General features: G+C 40.6%; 1 protein-coding gene across 1 annotated transcript in view; it reads left to right on the forward strand.

Moving 5' to 3' along the window:
• Positions 1 to 16,027, forward strand: part of LOC108087052 (acetylcholine receptor subunit alpha-like) — a 201,630-nt gene that overhangs the window by 53,206 nt on the left and 132,397 nt on the right. The window contains 1 exon segment of the mRNA XM_043209126.1: positions 3,583 to 3,692. Within this exon segment, the coding sequence (XP_043065061.1) occupies positions 3,583 to 3,692 (110 nt within the window).

Below are 16,027 nucleotides of genomic sequence, written 5' to 3' on the forward strand. Positions count from 1 at the left end.
GAAAGTATGTACATCAAAAAAAAATTATAAAATTTTTTTCGATTTTTTGAGCCTGAAAAAGGTATATAACCCCCTTAAGTCCTTGGCAGCCCTTGGGAAAGAATTCGTCTCGTACTGCGCCAATCTGTATATGACTTTAATGGCTGTGTATGGTGCGGATTCCGTTCCGAACGTCAGAGTCGACAACGCGTTTAATCCGCTGTTATTGCGATACATTGTTTGAAGGTCGGCTGCGAAAACATAGCGATATTTTCGCCGATTGAGAAGCACATGTCGTTTTGGAGAGGGGTCCGGTAAACAGAACAGCATTTAGGGATCTTCCGTTGCTCGTCTTCGCTGATGCGTCGAACGATATCCTCTGCCTCGTGGCAGGACCTTCTGCCTTGTAGACGCCATGGTGGGGTAGCACACAAGACGCATGATGCATTCCGGCCGGGGTGCGTACACATAAGCCGCTCTAGCTGGTGAGTTCGTCCCAACACGATGTTGTGAATCAGATACCTGTTGAAAGGGAGGCGCACCATGTACCGTCCATCCGTACGGCGGGAATGCGTTCTTTGAAAGAACGATTTGCATCTCCAATCCTCCTCTGTGCGAGTCCGCTCTGGTACGGTCTCGATCTCGAAAAAGACCTTCGAAAGCGTCTCCGCCTCGGAGACTACATGATGGCAACGGATCTGTGTGGAGCTGGTCGAGTCGGCGGCTTGACCTGAGAGAATCCATTCCAATTGAGTCTGTTGAGCAATCGGCTCTGTAGGACTTCCTATTCGCGTACCGGACAGCATGATCTGCGCGATAAGGTCCACTCCCAAGATAAGGTCGATCCTTGAGACTGATCACCATTATCAGCCATCGAAGATCTCGACTGCAGCGAAGACGACTGGGTAGAGGGGCCTGCGGAGCGATGGCGGGCTGAGCTGCACTCGGCAAGAGCAACAGCGTATGATGACGCTGACCGCAAATCTGACACACTTTGTAGCTAGTGAAGTGGGGAAACGCATGAGCCTTGCTGAGGCAGTTGATGCACACAATCTCATTGCGCCTTCGCGCTTCCATAGCTCGAAACGTCGGACAACGGCGCAGAATATGACCTCCGTTGCAACGATGCCGGGGCATCCTGACTCGTCGCGTACGTTGTACACTCGAACCCATGACATCTGACGACCCGGGCCCAGGACTGAGGTCGTTCGACGAGCTTCGGTTTTCAATCGCGTCCATGACCTTGTAGCGTTTTAGCATCAGGGACCAAGCCACCGGGAAGTTTGAGTCTGTGAGCTGCACTTGGCGCACGTCGTCATCGCGTCCGGCAGGGAGCGATTCCTCAAGAAATTAGAGCTTTTGCATCCCGGTAAGCGACGGATTGTTGTATACAAGGCTGTTAAATGCACCGAAGTTACCTGGCCAGTCCACGGCCGCACCTGAAAGTTTTGGAACTGTCATTTGTAGCGTCGTCATGCGAAACTCAGTAGTCTGTCCGACAGCTGCGGCAACAGTCACGGTCTTCCGCTGGCACAAGCTCTTTTGCTTACCTTCCAGTACAAAACCAAAGCTAAGAAAAGAAACGCCGCCCCGCCTGAGCGTAGATAAGCGCTTATCTTAAGCGGTGCTTAACAATATTCCAGTTCGATTTGTCTGGGTTCGTCGAACCGAGTTAAGTTGCACTACACGACCTAGCGGAGCTTGCGTCGCGCACTTCTTATAATTTTAAAGTTAGGCTTTTAAATAGAGTTAAAATTTTCACAAATTATTCACTAATGCTTGCAGACGTTCCCCTCATGGGCCACCATTTTAAGATGTGTCCCCTCCTGCCGGCAGCTCGGGGTCATAGATTTAAGGGGAACCTTAGCCGTACAAAAAACCCTTTGAAAATTTATAAAGTATAACTTTACTATTTAATCGTGGTGGTTTGAGTGGTTTATATATAACAAGAAATCAAGAAAAATAACGTAGCTGCGTTAGCGTCGCGTTGCACTGAGATTTGTTCAACTCCCTGGTATAGTGATCGCATGTGGCGCTGATGTCCGTTTTGCCAAGTAGGTGTAGGTTGATGGGGGACAGGCAGTGGGTCCTTGAGTCAGCATTTCGCGGGCGATTGCGGTCCAGCTTGATTGAAAGCTCCTCCAATGAGTTCGTGGTTGCTGTCTATCGATGATTCCCTCTTGTTTCTTACTTCCAGTAGAGACTTCCTCCATTTTCTGCTTATACAAATGTGGTCAATTTAGTTTCGTGCATTTCCACTCGGAGATGTCCACGTGTATTTGTGGATATCTCTGTGTGGGAACACACTACCTTCAATGATCAACTGAAGAATTTGGCATACTTCTATTAGTCTGAAACCATTATTATTGCGCGTACCTATACCGTTAGCGCCAGTGGCTGACCTCATTCTGGGTCCTATTTTTGCATTGAAGTCGCCCATGAGAACAGTGATGTTGCCTCGAGGGATGTCAGTGAGAGTCGTAGTAAGGGCGGCATAGAAGTCGTCTTTAATTCGGTTGGGACGTTGCCTTGCTATGTCTTGTTATATGTCTCGCCCTGCATCTAAACGGGGCCTTAATGAAACTGTCTGAAATGGGGGTCCAGCGTTTCTTTCATTCTTCTGGCTACGAATATCTCTACTCCATATCTGCTTCTCTCATTATTACCACTGTGCAAGATTAGATAACCATTTGCTAATGTTGTTGCCCCATTACCGCTCCATCTTATATCAAAGATCCCCGCTATTGTGACCTGGAATTTGTCTATTTCTCCTTCAAATTGCGCTAATGTAGACGGCTCTCTTAGAGTTCTAACGTTCCATTGTCTTATTCGTGTCCTTTTAGATATGCCTATAGTCGTCATCGAAGGGGTCCGCTTGTGTCCAGAAATCTTGTATTGGATTCAGTAAGCTGGTGATTAGCCAACCTATCGCCATCTAGGAGTGACGCGGGGGTTACACCCTTTGAATCGCCGTTTTGGCGGTGAAGATGAAGCATACTCGATGGTGCATGTTTGCATCGCAGCGAAATCTGGCGGGGGATGCGAAAACTAGACCCATGAGGCCTGGGGAGCTTTTTCTAGTTCTGCTTGGGTACCATCTTACGGTGGCGAGAACAATGTTTAAGAAACGTCCTTCCTACTAGCGATCTTGTTGTTGTTCGAGCCTGTATACTAAGTAGTTACACGAAAGTTTTATTGCTGTGTCCATAGTAGCGTGGACGAGGGGTGTGCGGATCCGGGGAGACGAAATTGTGTTGTTATTGTTAGTGAGTGATAGAGCGTAGAATTTTTAGAGCTTTCGAAGAAGAGCAATAACTTTTTCGCGGGGTGGCCTTTGTACTTGAACCCAGGACTTCTGGTTCGTAGGCCAGCGGTCTACCTGCTGGCCCACCAGGCTACCGGCAATTACGTTTTAATTGTATATAATTTTACTGACAAATCCGTGACTTGAGATGATTGGTTGTTATCTATTTTTTGGTTTGCCTCCAACAGTGCTTTGCTCATGTCATTCAACACAAACTTAATTTTTGTTTTTACAAAGTATTTTAAAATTTAAATTAAAATTTTATCTATTTACAAAATTTGTTGTCTACTTTTTCATAGTCTTGGTATGATTATAAACTTCGATGGGAACCAAAGGAATATGGCGGAGTTCATATGTTGCACGTTCCTTCCGATCATATATGGCGACCAGATATTGTTCTTTATAATAAGTAAGTAAATCTTAAAAACGTAAATATTTTTTGTTACCTGTAAGGCTAAGATAGAATATAATTATTGCTTGCTTAAGTTTGATATTATACGTGGTACATGTGTAGTCCAATTTTGTGTACAAAACTTGTAGAATATTATATTTATTTTTTTATAACATTTTTTTGTTTAGGAATTAAAATGATTGTGTTTATAAAAAATGAAAAGCGCAGTAAAGAGAGATTTAGGAAATTATATGCAATACAGATAATTCCGACCTCGTCCTTTATAATCTACGAATTTTTAGCATACTTCTAATTCTTTTTATACCCGTGCAGAGCAAAGGGTATTATAATTTTAGTTAGAAGTTTGCAGTGAAGGAGACACCTCAGACCCCGTAAAGTATATATATTCTTGATCAGCATCACGATCAGAATTCAAATACGTATGAACATCTGTCCGTCTGTCTCTCTGTCCGTCTTTCCTCCAGTCGGTTTCTATGTAAACTGGTCTCTCAGTTTTAAAGCATTCTCGCTGAAACTTTACCAAAAGGTGTGTAGTTATTGCACGCAGTATATAAGTGGAAACGGGCCGGATCGGCCGACTAGAGTATATCGGACAGCTCCTATACGAGAGAATGAATTAATAAATTCTCAGGCAGCTGATTTTGATCAGATCGACTTAATTTTTTTTCAGATAGCATTTTCTTACTGCTATTGAATTTCAAATTAAATTTTATCAAAATCAGATAACTCTATCATATAGCTGCCATAAAAAAATTAATAGGAAAATCAGCTTGCCGAAGCTAGCTTCCTTTCTTGTTATACCCTTGCAGAGCAAAGGGTATTATAATTTCAGTCAGAAGTTTGCAACGCAGTGAAGGGGACACCTCAGACCCCATAGAGAATATATATTCTTGATCAGCATCACGATCAGAATCGAAATATGTATCTACGTCTGTCTGTCTGTCTGTCTGTCCGTCTGTCCGTTTCTCTTCAAACTAGTCTCTCAGTTTTAAAGCTATCTTGCTGAAACTTTACCAAAAGGTGTGTAGTTATTGCACGCAGTATATGAGTCGGAACGAGCCGGATCGGCTGACTATATCGGATAGCTCCAATGCGAGAGAACGAAATAAAAAATTCTCAGGCAGCTGTATTTGATTGGATCGACTTGATTTCTTCCAGATGGCATTTTCTAACTGCTATTGAATTTCGGATTAAATTTAATAAAAATCAGATAACTCTATCATATAGCTCCCATAGGAGAGATCAAAACATATATATATAAATAATGGAAAAAAATTATATCGTTGTTGTTTTTAATCTAAAATCATCAAGTTTTTTAAATACTCTTAAATCGAGAAAAAAATTTCATTAAAATCCGAAAACTATATCATATAGCTGCCATAGGAAAAATCGAAAAATCTATATAGAAATAACGGAAATAAAATGATTACCTCGTTGTTTTTCTTCAGACAATCATGATTTTTGGAATATAGAGTTTTCTAATGAGTCTTGAGCTTCAAATTAAATTTCATCAAAATCGGACGACTATATCATATAGCTGTCATATGAACAATATGGCAAATGAATAGAAGAATCCTCATAGCTTCGATGTTGTTTAGCCTTTATGTATTTTGTTCGACATATTTAATGACTGCAAGGGAATATAAGCTTCGGCAAGCCGAAGCTTCCTTTCTTGTTTTTATTGAAATACAATTAATTTAAAAAGTTACATTTCGAAACCTTGCTTACCGTCTTTCTTTTACAAACAAAAAAAAAAGTGGTCTAGATTCTTTTAATAAACTAATAACAAAATACCCTCTATAAATAAAAACCTACCCTGCAAATATGCTTAAGATGCAAACTTGGCTGCAAACATGGCTAATTTTCTTAGAACAACAATGTTAATATGATAACATTTCCACTATTTTTATACCCTTGCAAAGCAAAAGGGTATTATAATTTTAGTCAGAAGTTTGCAACGCAGTGAAGGAGACACCTCAGACCCCATAAAGTATATATAGGTATTCTTGAACAGCATCACGAGTAGAATCAGATTACGTCTGTACGTCTGTCCGTCTGTCTGTTTCTCTATAAACTAGTCTCTCAGTTTTAAAGCTATTTTGCTGAAACTTTCCCAAAAGGTGTGTCGTTATTGCACGCAGTATATAAGTCGGAACGGGCCGGATCGGCCGACTATATCGGATAGCTCCCATACTAGAGAATGAAATAAAAAATGCTCTGACCGTTGTTTTTGATCAGATCGACTTGAGTTCTTCCAGATGGCATTTTTGAACTGCTATTGAATTTCGGATTAAATTTGATCAAAATCGGATAACTCTATCATATACATAGCTGCCATAAGAGCGATCGAAAAATATATATAAAATTAATGGAAATAAATTGATAACATCGTTGTTTTTTATCCCACGAGCATGATTTTTCGAATATCAAGTTTTTTAACAAATCTTATATTGAGAAAAAAATTTCATAAAAATCGGACAACTATATCTTATATCTGCCATAGGAAAGATCGAAAAATCTATAAAGAAATACCGGAAATAAAATTGTAACATCGTTGTTTTTCATCAGACAAGCATGATTTTTGGAATATAGAGTTTTCTAACGACTCTTGAATACCGAATTAAGTTTCATTAAAATCGGACCATATGATCTAAAGTCGAAAATATGGAAAATGAATAGAAAAATCGTCTAAGCTGTCGTTTAGCCTTTATGCATTTTGTTCGACATATTTGATACTGCAAGGGTATATAAGCTTCGGCTTGCCGAAGCTAGCTTCCTTTCTTACTTTTTTGTATTGTTAGTTAACAGTTGTATTCTTAGTAAGTTAAGAGTTTGTGCCACGCACAAACCAGCTATGAGGGCGTTTCGACCTTTGACTGTTTAAACTACGTTATCTTGCAATAAATAAAAGCAAGAATATTGGGATTGAAAGTGCCGGCTCTGGTAATAAAAAACTTTTGGGAAAATTGTCACGCGCACTTATACGCACACAAATGGGTAATTTAGTTGGTATCAACAGTTTTGACAGCACAGCAATTTGATTTGCTGAGTTGGATTCTTATGCCAAAAGACAGTGAATTAAGTTTTTCAGGACAAAGCCTGTTCGGTCATAAAACAAAAGCCCTTTGATTGATCTGTATGTTTAATTTAAGTCAATGCCGTCTGAACTATGAATTGTTATTTAAATAAATTACCTTAACTACTTTTCTGTCAAGGAGCTTGTTACTTAGTGTGATAATGCGAAATCCTGGGATCTGTTACGTTTCGAGAGACCTACGTCGAGGTTACAGTATTTGATCGTCGCGATTCAGTCTGCGTTATTGTTTGACTGCATTTCATCGGAGATTCCCAAGCATTCCGAAGACACTTTAAAAGGCAGATGCAGCTTGATTAATTTTTTGGCCGTAAAGACAAAAGAGTCCTTTCTTCTGATGTGTTTTGGCAACTAACGATTTCGCACGACTCTATCACTACATGTCATAGAAACAATCGGTGAAGTAAGCCAAAATTAATAGAAAAATGGTCATTGCTTCGATTTTGATAGGCCAAAATGATATTTTAAATATTAAAAAAAATATTTCTATAAAAAGTTTTTCAAGACAAAGCCGGTTCGGTCATGCCGCAGCCTAAATCAAATCACTAATTTTCAAATCCTAACGTAAACCATATTCTCGATGTTTGCCTTTGTTTTGCTCTGCGCGGCAACGCTGTTTAATTGTCATCACTAACTCCCTTTTTGCACTTAGCTTATCGCTGCCTGGCCCTTTGTCCACGGCAAGCTGCAATATAGTTCGATTTGGTACTCGCTTACAGAAGGCACTATCGCTGAACGCCTGCCTATTCTTTCGCGTTATATACTTTCGTCTAAAGCACAGACAAATCGGTCTGCCTGCTAACATACCTTTTCGCTGCAAAAAGGCACAGACAAATCGGTCTGCCTGCCCAACACACCTTTTCGCTGGAAAAAGGCACAGACAATTCGGTCTGCCTGCCTAACCAACTTTACAATAAACATTAACTTTGGACATTTAAGGCCTTGGTGCCAGTTAAATAAATAAGTGCAATTTGTTAAGTGAAATTTGTGCGGATTATTTTATTTGGGCACCGCCAAGGTATTGGTTTTTGAAAAAGCTCACTGACCCAACAAAGCCTATAAGCGTGACCTTAACAAAATTCGGTTTAGATTTATCTGCAACGGCCGCTAGGTGCCCTGCGTGACTCACTGAATTTTCCTGTATTTCCAGTAAAATTACACTTAAAATTCCAAGGTAAAAATCACACATATTACCTCTTAAAAATTTCCCAGTCAATTGTCTCTTATGACAGGCTTCGTTTTATTAATAAAAAAAAATGTTACATATATTTAGTAAATATAACTGTAGAGAACATATTACTATTTCAGACTAGTTGATGGCACTGGGAAAGGTTAGATTTTCCCTCGCCAATATCAATATAATTAGAAACATAATACATATAATATAATTATAATGATGATGACTTGTAGTAAGAGGTACGGATCGTAAGAAGCTAGAGTTTTTGGTCCTTAGTTTGGAATTCCTTAGGTAACCAGAACTTATAGAGCATTCTTATTGCAGTGTTTTTAAGTTCCAACATAATGGCCTATTAAAGGTCCACCAAAATGCTGGGAACTGAAGGTACAACATAAAACATAAACCCTTTAATTGATCTGTATGTTTAATTTAAGTCAATGCCGTCTGAACTATGAATTTTTATTTAAATAAATTACTTTAACTACTTTTCTGTCAAGAAGCTTGTTACTTAGTGTGATAATGCGAAATCCTGGGATCTGTTACTTAACGAGAGACCTACGTCGAGGTTACAGTATTTGATCGTCGCGATTCAGTCTGCGTTATTGTTTGACTGCATTTCATCGGGGATTCCCAAGCATTAAAAGGCACATACAGCTTGATTAATTTTTTGGCCGTAAAAGTGGTTGTTCAGAGGACTGCAACTAATTTGTTGCTACCGCTTTATGCACTTTAAAAATAAGGCCAATGTTTTGTGATTTAGATGAGACGTGCTTTTGTAGTTGGGTTTCTGAGTATTATTTGGTTTATGTTTATGTACAAAGTTTATGTAATTTGTGTATACACGATCGCGACCGACAATTTGGCGAAACGTGTGCTTGCGAGGGTGAAGCGAGAACTAACGAAAGTAGAATGTGTATCAGTTTAGAGTTGCGAAAAAAGAAGAATAATGAAGAAAGAGAAAATAGATAAGCAAAGTTAAGTGCGATTGCAATTAGACGGGTGTTGGTAAACAACTTTACTCCTACGTTACGTTACGTTACATTAGCAGTTAGATTTTGAATTTTGAACAGAATTTACAAGTTAGGGGTTCTGCTCCGAACATGCTCCCCCCGCTGGAAGAGTCACGCTGACAGACGAGGTGGTCTCAAAGGGCAGAACGGCCAACTTGCCAACAGCTCTTCTGATGATGCCTGCAGCGGTTCAAATAACTGCAACACGGGCCACGCCATCTGGTCCAAGAACGATGCTCTCAACTCTGCCCGTGCGCCATTGGAGTGAAGGAAGATTGTCGTCTTTTATGATAACTATGCTGCCGGGCGACAAATTTGCCTTTTCTGATCACCATTTCCAACGTTCCTGGAGTAGCGATAGGTGGGCAGTGCTCCACTTGTGCCAAATCGCCTGCTGCATCTGGCAAACTCGCTGCCAGCGACTTAGCCGATTGATATTGAGATGGGTGATGTCGGCAGGGTTCCAGTGCGTGGGTACATGACGCCATATCATGCCCTTGGTGCGATCCTGAATCTGCGCAATTCTGTTGGATACAAAAATAATTAAATCTGATGGAGCTTGGCGAATCCAAGAAAGCGTTATGGTTGAATCAGACCAACAATAAAAATTACAATCAGATGAAATGGTTAGAGCAATGTTTGAGATGAGCTCTGTAAACAATAGCGCTGCGCATAATTTTTATTTGGGTATAATGAGGGTTTTTAGGGGCGAAACTCTAGATTTGGAACAAAGTAAATGAGTTGAGACACAGCCATGAATTTCAGATCTGACTAAACTTGCGTCACAAAAAGCGTGTATCTCCAACGACGAGTTGGGCTGCATAACGAAACGAGAAAATTTTAAATGCTTGACCGCTGAAATCTGCTTCATGTGCTCCAGCCATGAGGAGTGCAAGGATTGCGGAAACGACTCGTCCCAATCCAGTTTGTCTTTCCAAAGAATTTGCAGAAATATTTTCAACTTGGTAACAATCGGTGCTATCAATCCGAGAGGGTCGTAGAACTTGGCAACGGTCAATAAAATTGATCTTTTCGTTGAACCGCTTTCTGTCATAGTTCCAGACAATGAGAAAAGCAAGTGATCCGATTTTGCATCCCAATATAAGCCGAGTGCTTTGAGGACATCAGTTCCATCATGAAATCTAAGCGTTTTCTCGCGATCAATTTCTGGCTCGCCTTCTAAAGCTGCTGCCTCATTTGAACACCATTTTCGAATTGGAAAATGACCCTTGGATAGCAATTCCTTCACCTGCTCACAAATTTGAGTTGCCTCCTCGATCGAGTCACCTCCAGATATGAGATCGTGTACATAAAAGTCTCTTCGAACTATTTTGGCTGCAAACGGGAACGCAGCTTCCTCATCATAGGATAGCTGCTGCATAGCACGAATTGCCAGAAATGCAGCCGGCTTAGTGCCGTAGGTAACCGCATCGAGCGTATAAGCCTTGACTTGTTGATTTGGGTTGTTACGCCATAAGGTAGACTGCAAATAGTTATCAGGGCTAGTGACACGGACACATCGATACATTTTGCAGATGTCCCCGCATAACAAAACTTTGAAAAAACGAAAACGAAGCAGTGTGTTGAAGATTTTGGGCTGTATTGAGGGACCTGCAAACAACAACTCATTTAAAGAGTATCCTGAGGTCGTTTTAGCTGAGCCATCGAATACAACTCGTAACTTTGTGGTTGTACTATTTGGCTTCTGCACACAATGGCAAGTAATATTGCGAGCTTACTGATTGCTCAGAAGCAAGTGACATATGCTGTAGGTCGATATATTCTTTAATGAATGCAGCGTATTGCGACTTCAATTCCAAATCCTTGAGCAATTTGCCCTCTAGCGTCTTAAATCGACGTAAGGCACGACCGTATGAATCGCCGAGCATATCAAAACTGGCTTTGGCAGGCAAACGAACTGAGTATTGCCCTGAACTGAGTCGAGAAAAGGTATTCTGAAATAGCTGCTCGCACAATACATCTTCATCAGTTGCGACAATAGCAGTCGATTTCCCAAAACCGTTTGACAATGTCTGGCAAGGAATCGGTTTCCGATTGGATGACGGGCTCAGTGGTCACTGCAAGTGCTGAATGCTTCATATTTGAGAACGAAATCCCTCCAGATGCGATCCAGCCAAGACGCGTTTTTTGCAAAATGAGCAGATTTTCGGCTAATCGCATTTGCCCAACGCAAAGAAATTCGTAAAAGATGCCAGCTCCTATTAACAAATCGATACGCGGACTACTGTAGAACCACGGATCAGCAAGAACAAGATTTGGTGGTATGTTCCACCCTAGGGCGTTTAAATCAAAATGAGGCTGATAATTCGTAATTTTGCCACTAATTACTGCAGTCAGGGCTGTACGATATTTTTTTATCCCTAGAGTGTGCTTTGAGATTGACGGTTGAATTTGATGAAAATGATGATTCAACAACTCCAGAGATAGATGTGTTTGCTTGACGAGTAGTGAGTTGCAACTGCTTAACGAAACGAGAAGTGACGATGTTGATTTGAGCGCAAGAATCTAACAGGGCTCTGCAGGGGACAAATGCACCATCGATTTCTGATGCATACGATGGCAGTGGCAAGCAGCATATAATCGGTCTTACTATCTGACGAGACAACAGGGTGAGATTCAGAGAATGATGCTGATAAAAGCGAAACGACATTTTGAGTGTTAGTAGAGATAGTTGGAGGAGAGGGTGTGGCGATGGCATTAGAATCGATGTGAAGCAACGAATTATGCTTCGAATGGCAGCGTTTACAAGAACCAGACTTGCACTGTTGCATACCATGGCCTTTGCGCAAACAATTTAGACACAAGTGCAGCCTTTTAGCCTCCTTACATCGCAAGGTGGGACTGAGGTTTAAAAACTGATCGCATTTAGAAATTAAATGATCTTTACTTTCACACATGATGAGGTATTTAATGATGATGGTACGAGCGCGTTATGAATATTTTTGTTAGTGTTTGGTTTTCCCACCTGTTTGCTAGGTATCTGGATTACCATAGCGTTTTCAATATTCTCCAACATGCGGCACCTCTTTTCTAGGAATGTAGCCATGTCTTTTCACTTCAGCAGCTTATTTGCCTGAAGAACCTCTTCCCATTTCTCTTGAGTGTGGCGATCCAACTTCGAAGCTACCAGATAGGTCAGAAGACCGTCCATGATCTCCTGTTTCTTTGCCATGGTATTCAGCGCACGCAGATGCGAATTCATCTGAGCGCTTAAGCGTCGTAAGCTTGCTCCATACCAGAAATCCCGCACATTGACAGTATAAGTGCCTGAAAATATAAAAGTTTGTTATCGAATCTCGAAACTAATAATTCAATAGCTTTTTCATAGTTAGCTTCCGTGGGCTCCAGTGAACGAATTGTGTCCAACGCTGTGCCATCCAAGCATGAACGAAGATGCTGGAACTTTTCCACGTTGCTCAGGTCATCATTATTGCCCACAATGGTGTTGTACATTGCGTAGAAATCAGGCCACTCGATATAGGCACCACTGAACCTTGGCAACTTGAACTCTGGGAGCCTTGTGGCACGCGCAGCGGGTCTCGAATCACCACCGACATGTGGAAGGGCTGTAGAATTCACGGCTGAAAATCTACGCTGCTTGCCAAGCTCACGCGAAATTTGCGATTTTACCACGAGGTAGGTGTTTGCGAACTTTGACCGAGCGTCACTGCACAACTCCTGCAAGTCTAACCTTTCGACTGCGGTTTGACTTTTATCAAAGTCCACTTGCATTTGATCGACAAAATCAAGTCGCACTTGAAGATCAGTCACGTCGAAGTTGACAGCCTCATCTGACTCCAGGTAGCTTTTTAAAGCTTCTACCTAAAGGTAGCATCAGCCTTTGCTTTATAAAAGTCCAAGTCACTTGGTACCGCCGCGGATCATGCACCAACCGAATCATTTTCAGCCATGGCTTCAAAAAGAGTATATGAAAGTCACTATCACTGTAAGCTGCCGATGCAACTGTACGAATTCTCGATGCAAGAGAGACGAAATGTCGACGAAAATGCAAAGGAACAAATTCGTAAGCGTTCACTGACCTCGTTCAATACGGATTCTATATGCACTGCACTTTATATAACCGAGTTCAAACTGTGGTTATGTATATAAACGAGATCACGAAAAAGAACGCGCCAACTAATACTCAAGGACATGAATATATGTGTATGTGTGTTTGTAGGCCTCTTCACCGAATTGCGAAGTGGTGCCCAAATGCACTGATAGGCCTTTTCACCGATTTGTGAAAACGAAAACGAAATAAAAAACACACCCCACGTAGATCACGTCGGGGTCACCAAATGTTTAGAGGACTGCAACTAATTTGTTGCTACCGCTTTATGCACTTTTAAAAAATAAGGCCAATGTTTTTTGATTAGATGAGATGTGATTTTGTATTTGGATTTCTGAGTATTATTTGGTTTAAGTTTATGTACAAAGTTTATGTAATTTGTGTATACACGATCGCGACCGACAATTTGGCGAAACGTGTGCTTGCGAGGGTGAAGCGAGAACGAACGAAAGTTGAATGTATATCAGTTTAGAGTTGCGAAAAATAAATGATAAGGAAGATAGAGAAAATAGATAAGCAAAGTTAGGTGCGATTGCAATTAGACGGGTGTTGGTAAACAACTTTACGCTTACGTTACGTTACGTTACATTAGGAGTTAGACTTTGAATTTTAAATAGAATTTACAAGTTAGGGGTTCTGCTCCGAACAGTGGCCTTAGTTTCTTGGTCTGAGGTTTTTGAGCGGTATCATCTTCTTTTGGGTCACTTAAAATAGAAAATCGATTTCTTGTTAGCGCATTGTTTGGTACAGTGTCTTCAACTTTCTTCGTGACTTTTGATGAATTTGTTTTTTTAGCTGCTTGTGGGCTTAATTTTCTTTTAATTTGCACGTACCGATCGATTCCGGTTTGAATTAACGATCCATTAACAATTTTGTTATTTTTGGGTTGGGTATTGGCTAGCTTGTCAGTAAAGGCTGACGAAACCGAAACTGCAGTTGATGTGGTTGTTGTAGTGGTTGTTGTCGCCGCTACCCAGCGGGAAAGTGGGAAGGAGGTTTTTAGAGTACTTGAAAACCTGCTTCTTTTAGCAGGCGTAGGGGGTAGGAGTAGAAAATTTCGGACCGCTAAATGGGGTGGGTTTCTGAATATGACCTTAAGTTACAACGAAGTTGTGACTAATTATTGTCTTTCTTCAGAATATTGCTATATGATGCACGGTCACATCAGTATAAAATGTCGTGCAAAATGTGTCAAACGTGAAAAAAGTTTATTCAGTTTATTCTTAAAAAACAAGATAAAGGTAAGTTATAACATAAATATTTTTGTTTGTATATCCTTATTTCAGCGTTACGGATATGGTGAACATAAGCATTTTTACCAAAACTAAATTTTAGCCGCCAGAGGCGGTTGTCAAGTAAGTAAGTTTTTTATTTAAATTTATTTTTCAATTTCACAAGAACAAACAAATGTTTCTTTTCATAAAATTTGTAATAGATTCGACATCAATGATTCTGGCCCATATGTCAATATTAATGGCAAATCTGAACGTGCGCAAGCGGGCATTTCCGATTTAATCATTTGAAGAACTCGGCCATTTGGACTCCGATGCCGAAGCCAATCCAGAAGCATTTGTAAGTACTCACTACATTTTTAATAAATTTCAATAGCCATGCTTGTTACTATGTAATTACATTTTTTTTAAATTCATATAATAATTTCTCCAACGTACTGTATGGTAAGTATACTTGTTTTTCTAAATTTCTCTATTTTTCCCAATACTTTTTATATATTTTTTGATTTGTATTAATATGTTATATATTAATATATTATGGTTTTTATTTTCAGAGTCACTCAGAAACGACAATTACAGTCTTCGCCAATATCAAGATGATCTGCGTTCATCGTTCACTGAGGCAAAAAGTATAATATACAAAAATACTTATGACAAAGGTCCTTGGACTGTATATAGATTAATAAATGCATATACCAAATTAAAAAGTATTGTTTTTTACATGTGGAAATTCTGTAAAGCGGGAAGGCCAAAACCCAGTGGATTTTGGCCTGCATTCAGCAGCCGTAGGTCCAGTGGATTTTGCCCTGCAATCAGCAGCCGTAGGTCCACTGGATTTTGCCCTGCTTTCAGCAGCCAAAGCATCCACAGGTTTTTGGCCTGCAAACCTCCTTTACCCCTTCCTTTTGTGTGTCACCCCCGTGTATTTTGAAAGGAGAGACGGCAAAAATGTAAGGGGTGAAGGAGGTTTTTGCCCTTCCGCTTGTATGAAGAAACCACTGAAAAATAGCATATTTTCCACATCTTTTTCCCGCTGGGTAGTGTCGATGTCACCGTCTTAAACGATGGCATTGTGCTGGTCGTTGTTGTTGTCAGCAGTTGGTAATATTGTAGGGGTCGGGGGACGGGCATTTGGCACTCCACGGCTGTTTTTGTGATGCACCGCATGGACATAATAAGGCGGGAGAGAGCGAGCTTGCTCTCTCCGTACTCACTTTTAGTGTTGCAGTTGTTGTCGGTTCTAACTCTTCCGCTCTTATGGAGAAGTAAGTGTTGTTTCTAATTGACGAGAGCCGACGTTCGTCTTGTTGTTGTTGCCGAGCCTTGCTCATTATCGCTCTTCGTTACAGAGCTGGAGCTCTTAAACGTTGGCTTTGTTTATGATCAGCTGTATTATTCTTTATTTTCGTAATTTGAACACAACTTGAAATAATTCCATAGGCAACACGAGTATATGTACCCATGCGTTACTTCAGCGCCTTTTCGCGAAATGGAATTCGGCTTTTTACGATGTATTTTTAATTACACGGCGGAGCGATATAAAACACATCTGTTCTCATTGTTCTGTTCTCAGTAGCAAGAGAGGTCTCTAAAGATAAATCTGTTTTCTTTAAAGAAAGCGTAGAATATCTTGGATTTACGGTATCTAGCGGAGGTATCACAACCAGTCCTCGTAGGGTAGAGGCTATCCGAAACTATAAGCAACCCACAAATTTGTTCATTGTTCGAT

This window comes from Drosophila ficusphila, unplaced genomic scaffold (genome assembly GCF_018152265.1).
Source record: "Drosophila ficusphila isolate 14025-0441.05 unplaced genomic scaffold, ASM1815226v1 contig_106, whole genome shotgun sequence".
In the NCBI taxonomy this organism is placed as follows: domain Eukaryota; kingdom Metazoa; phylum Arthropoda; class Insecta; order Diptera; family Drosophilidae; genus Drosophila; species Drosophila ficusphila.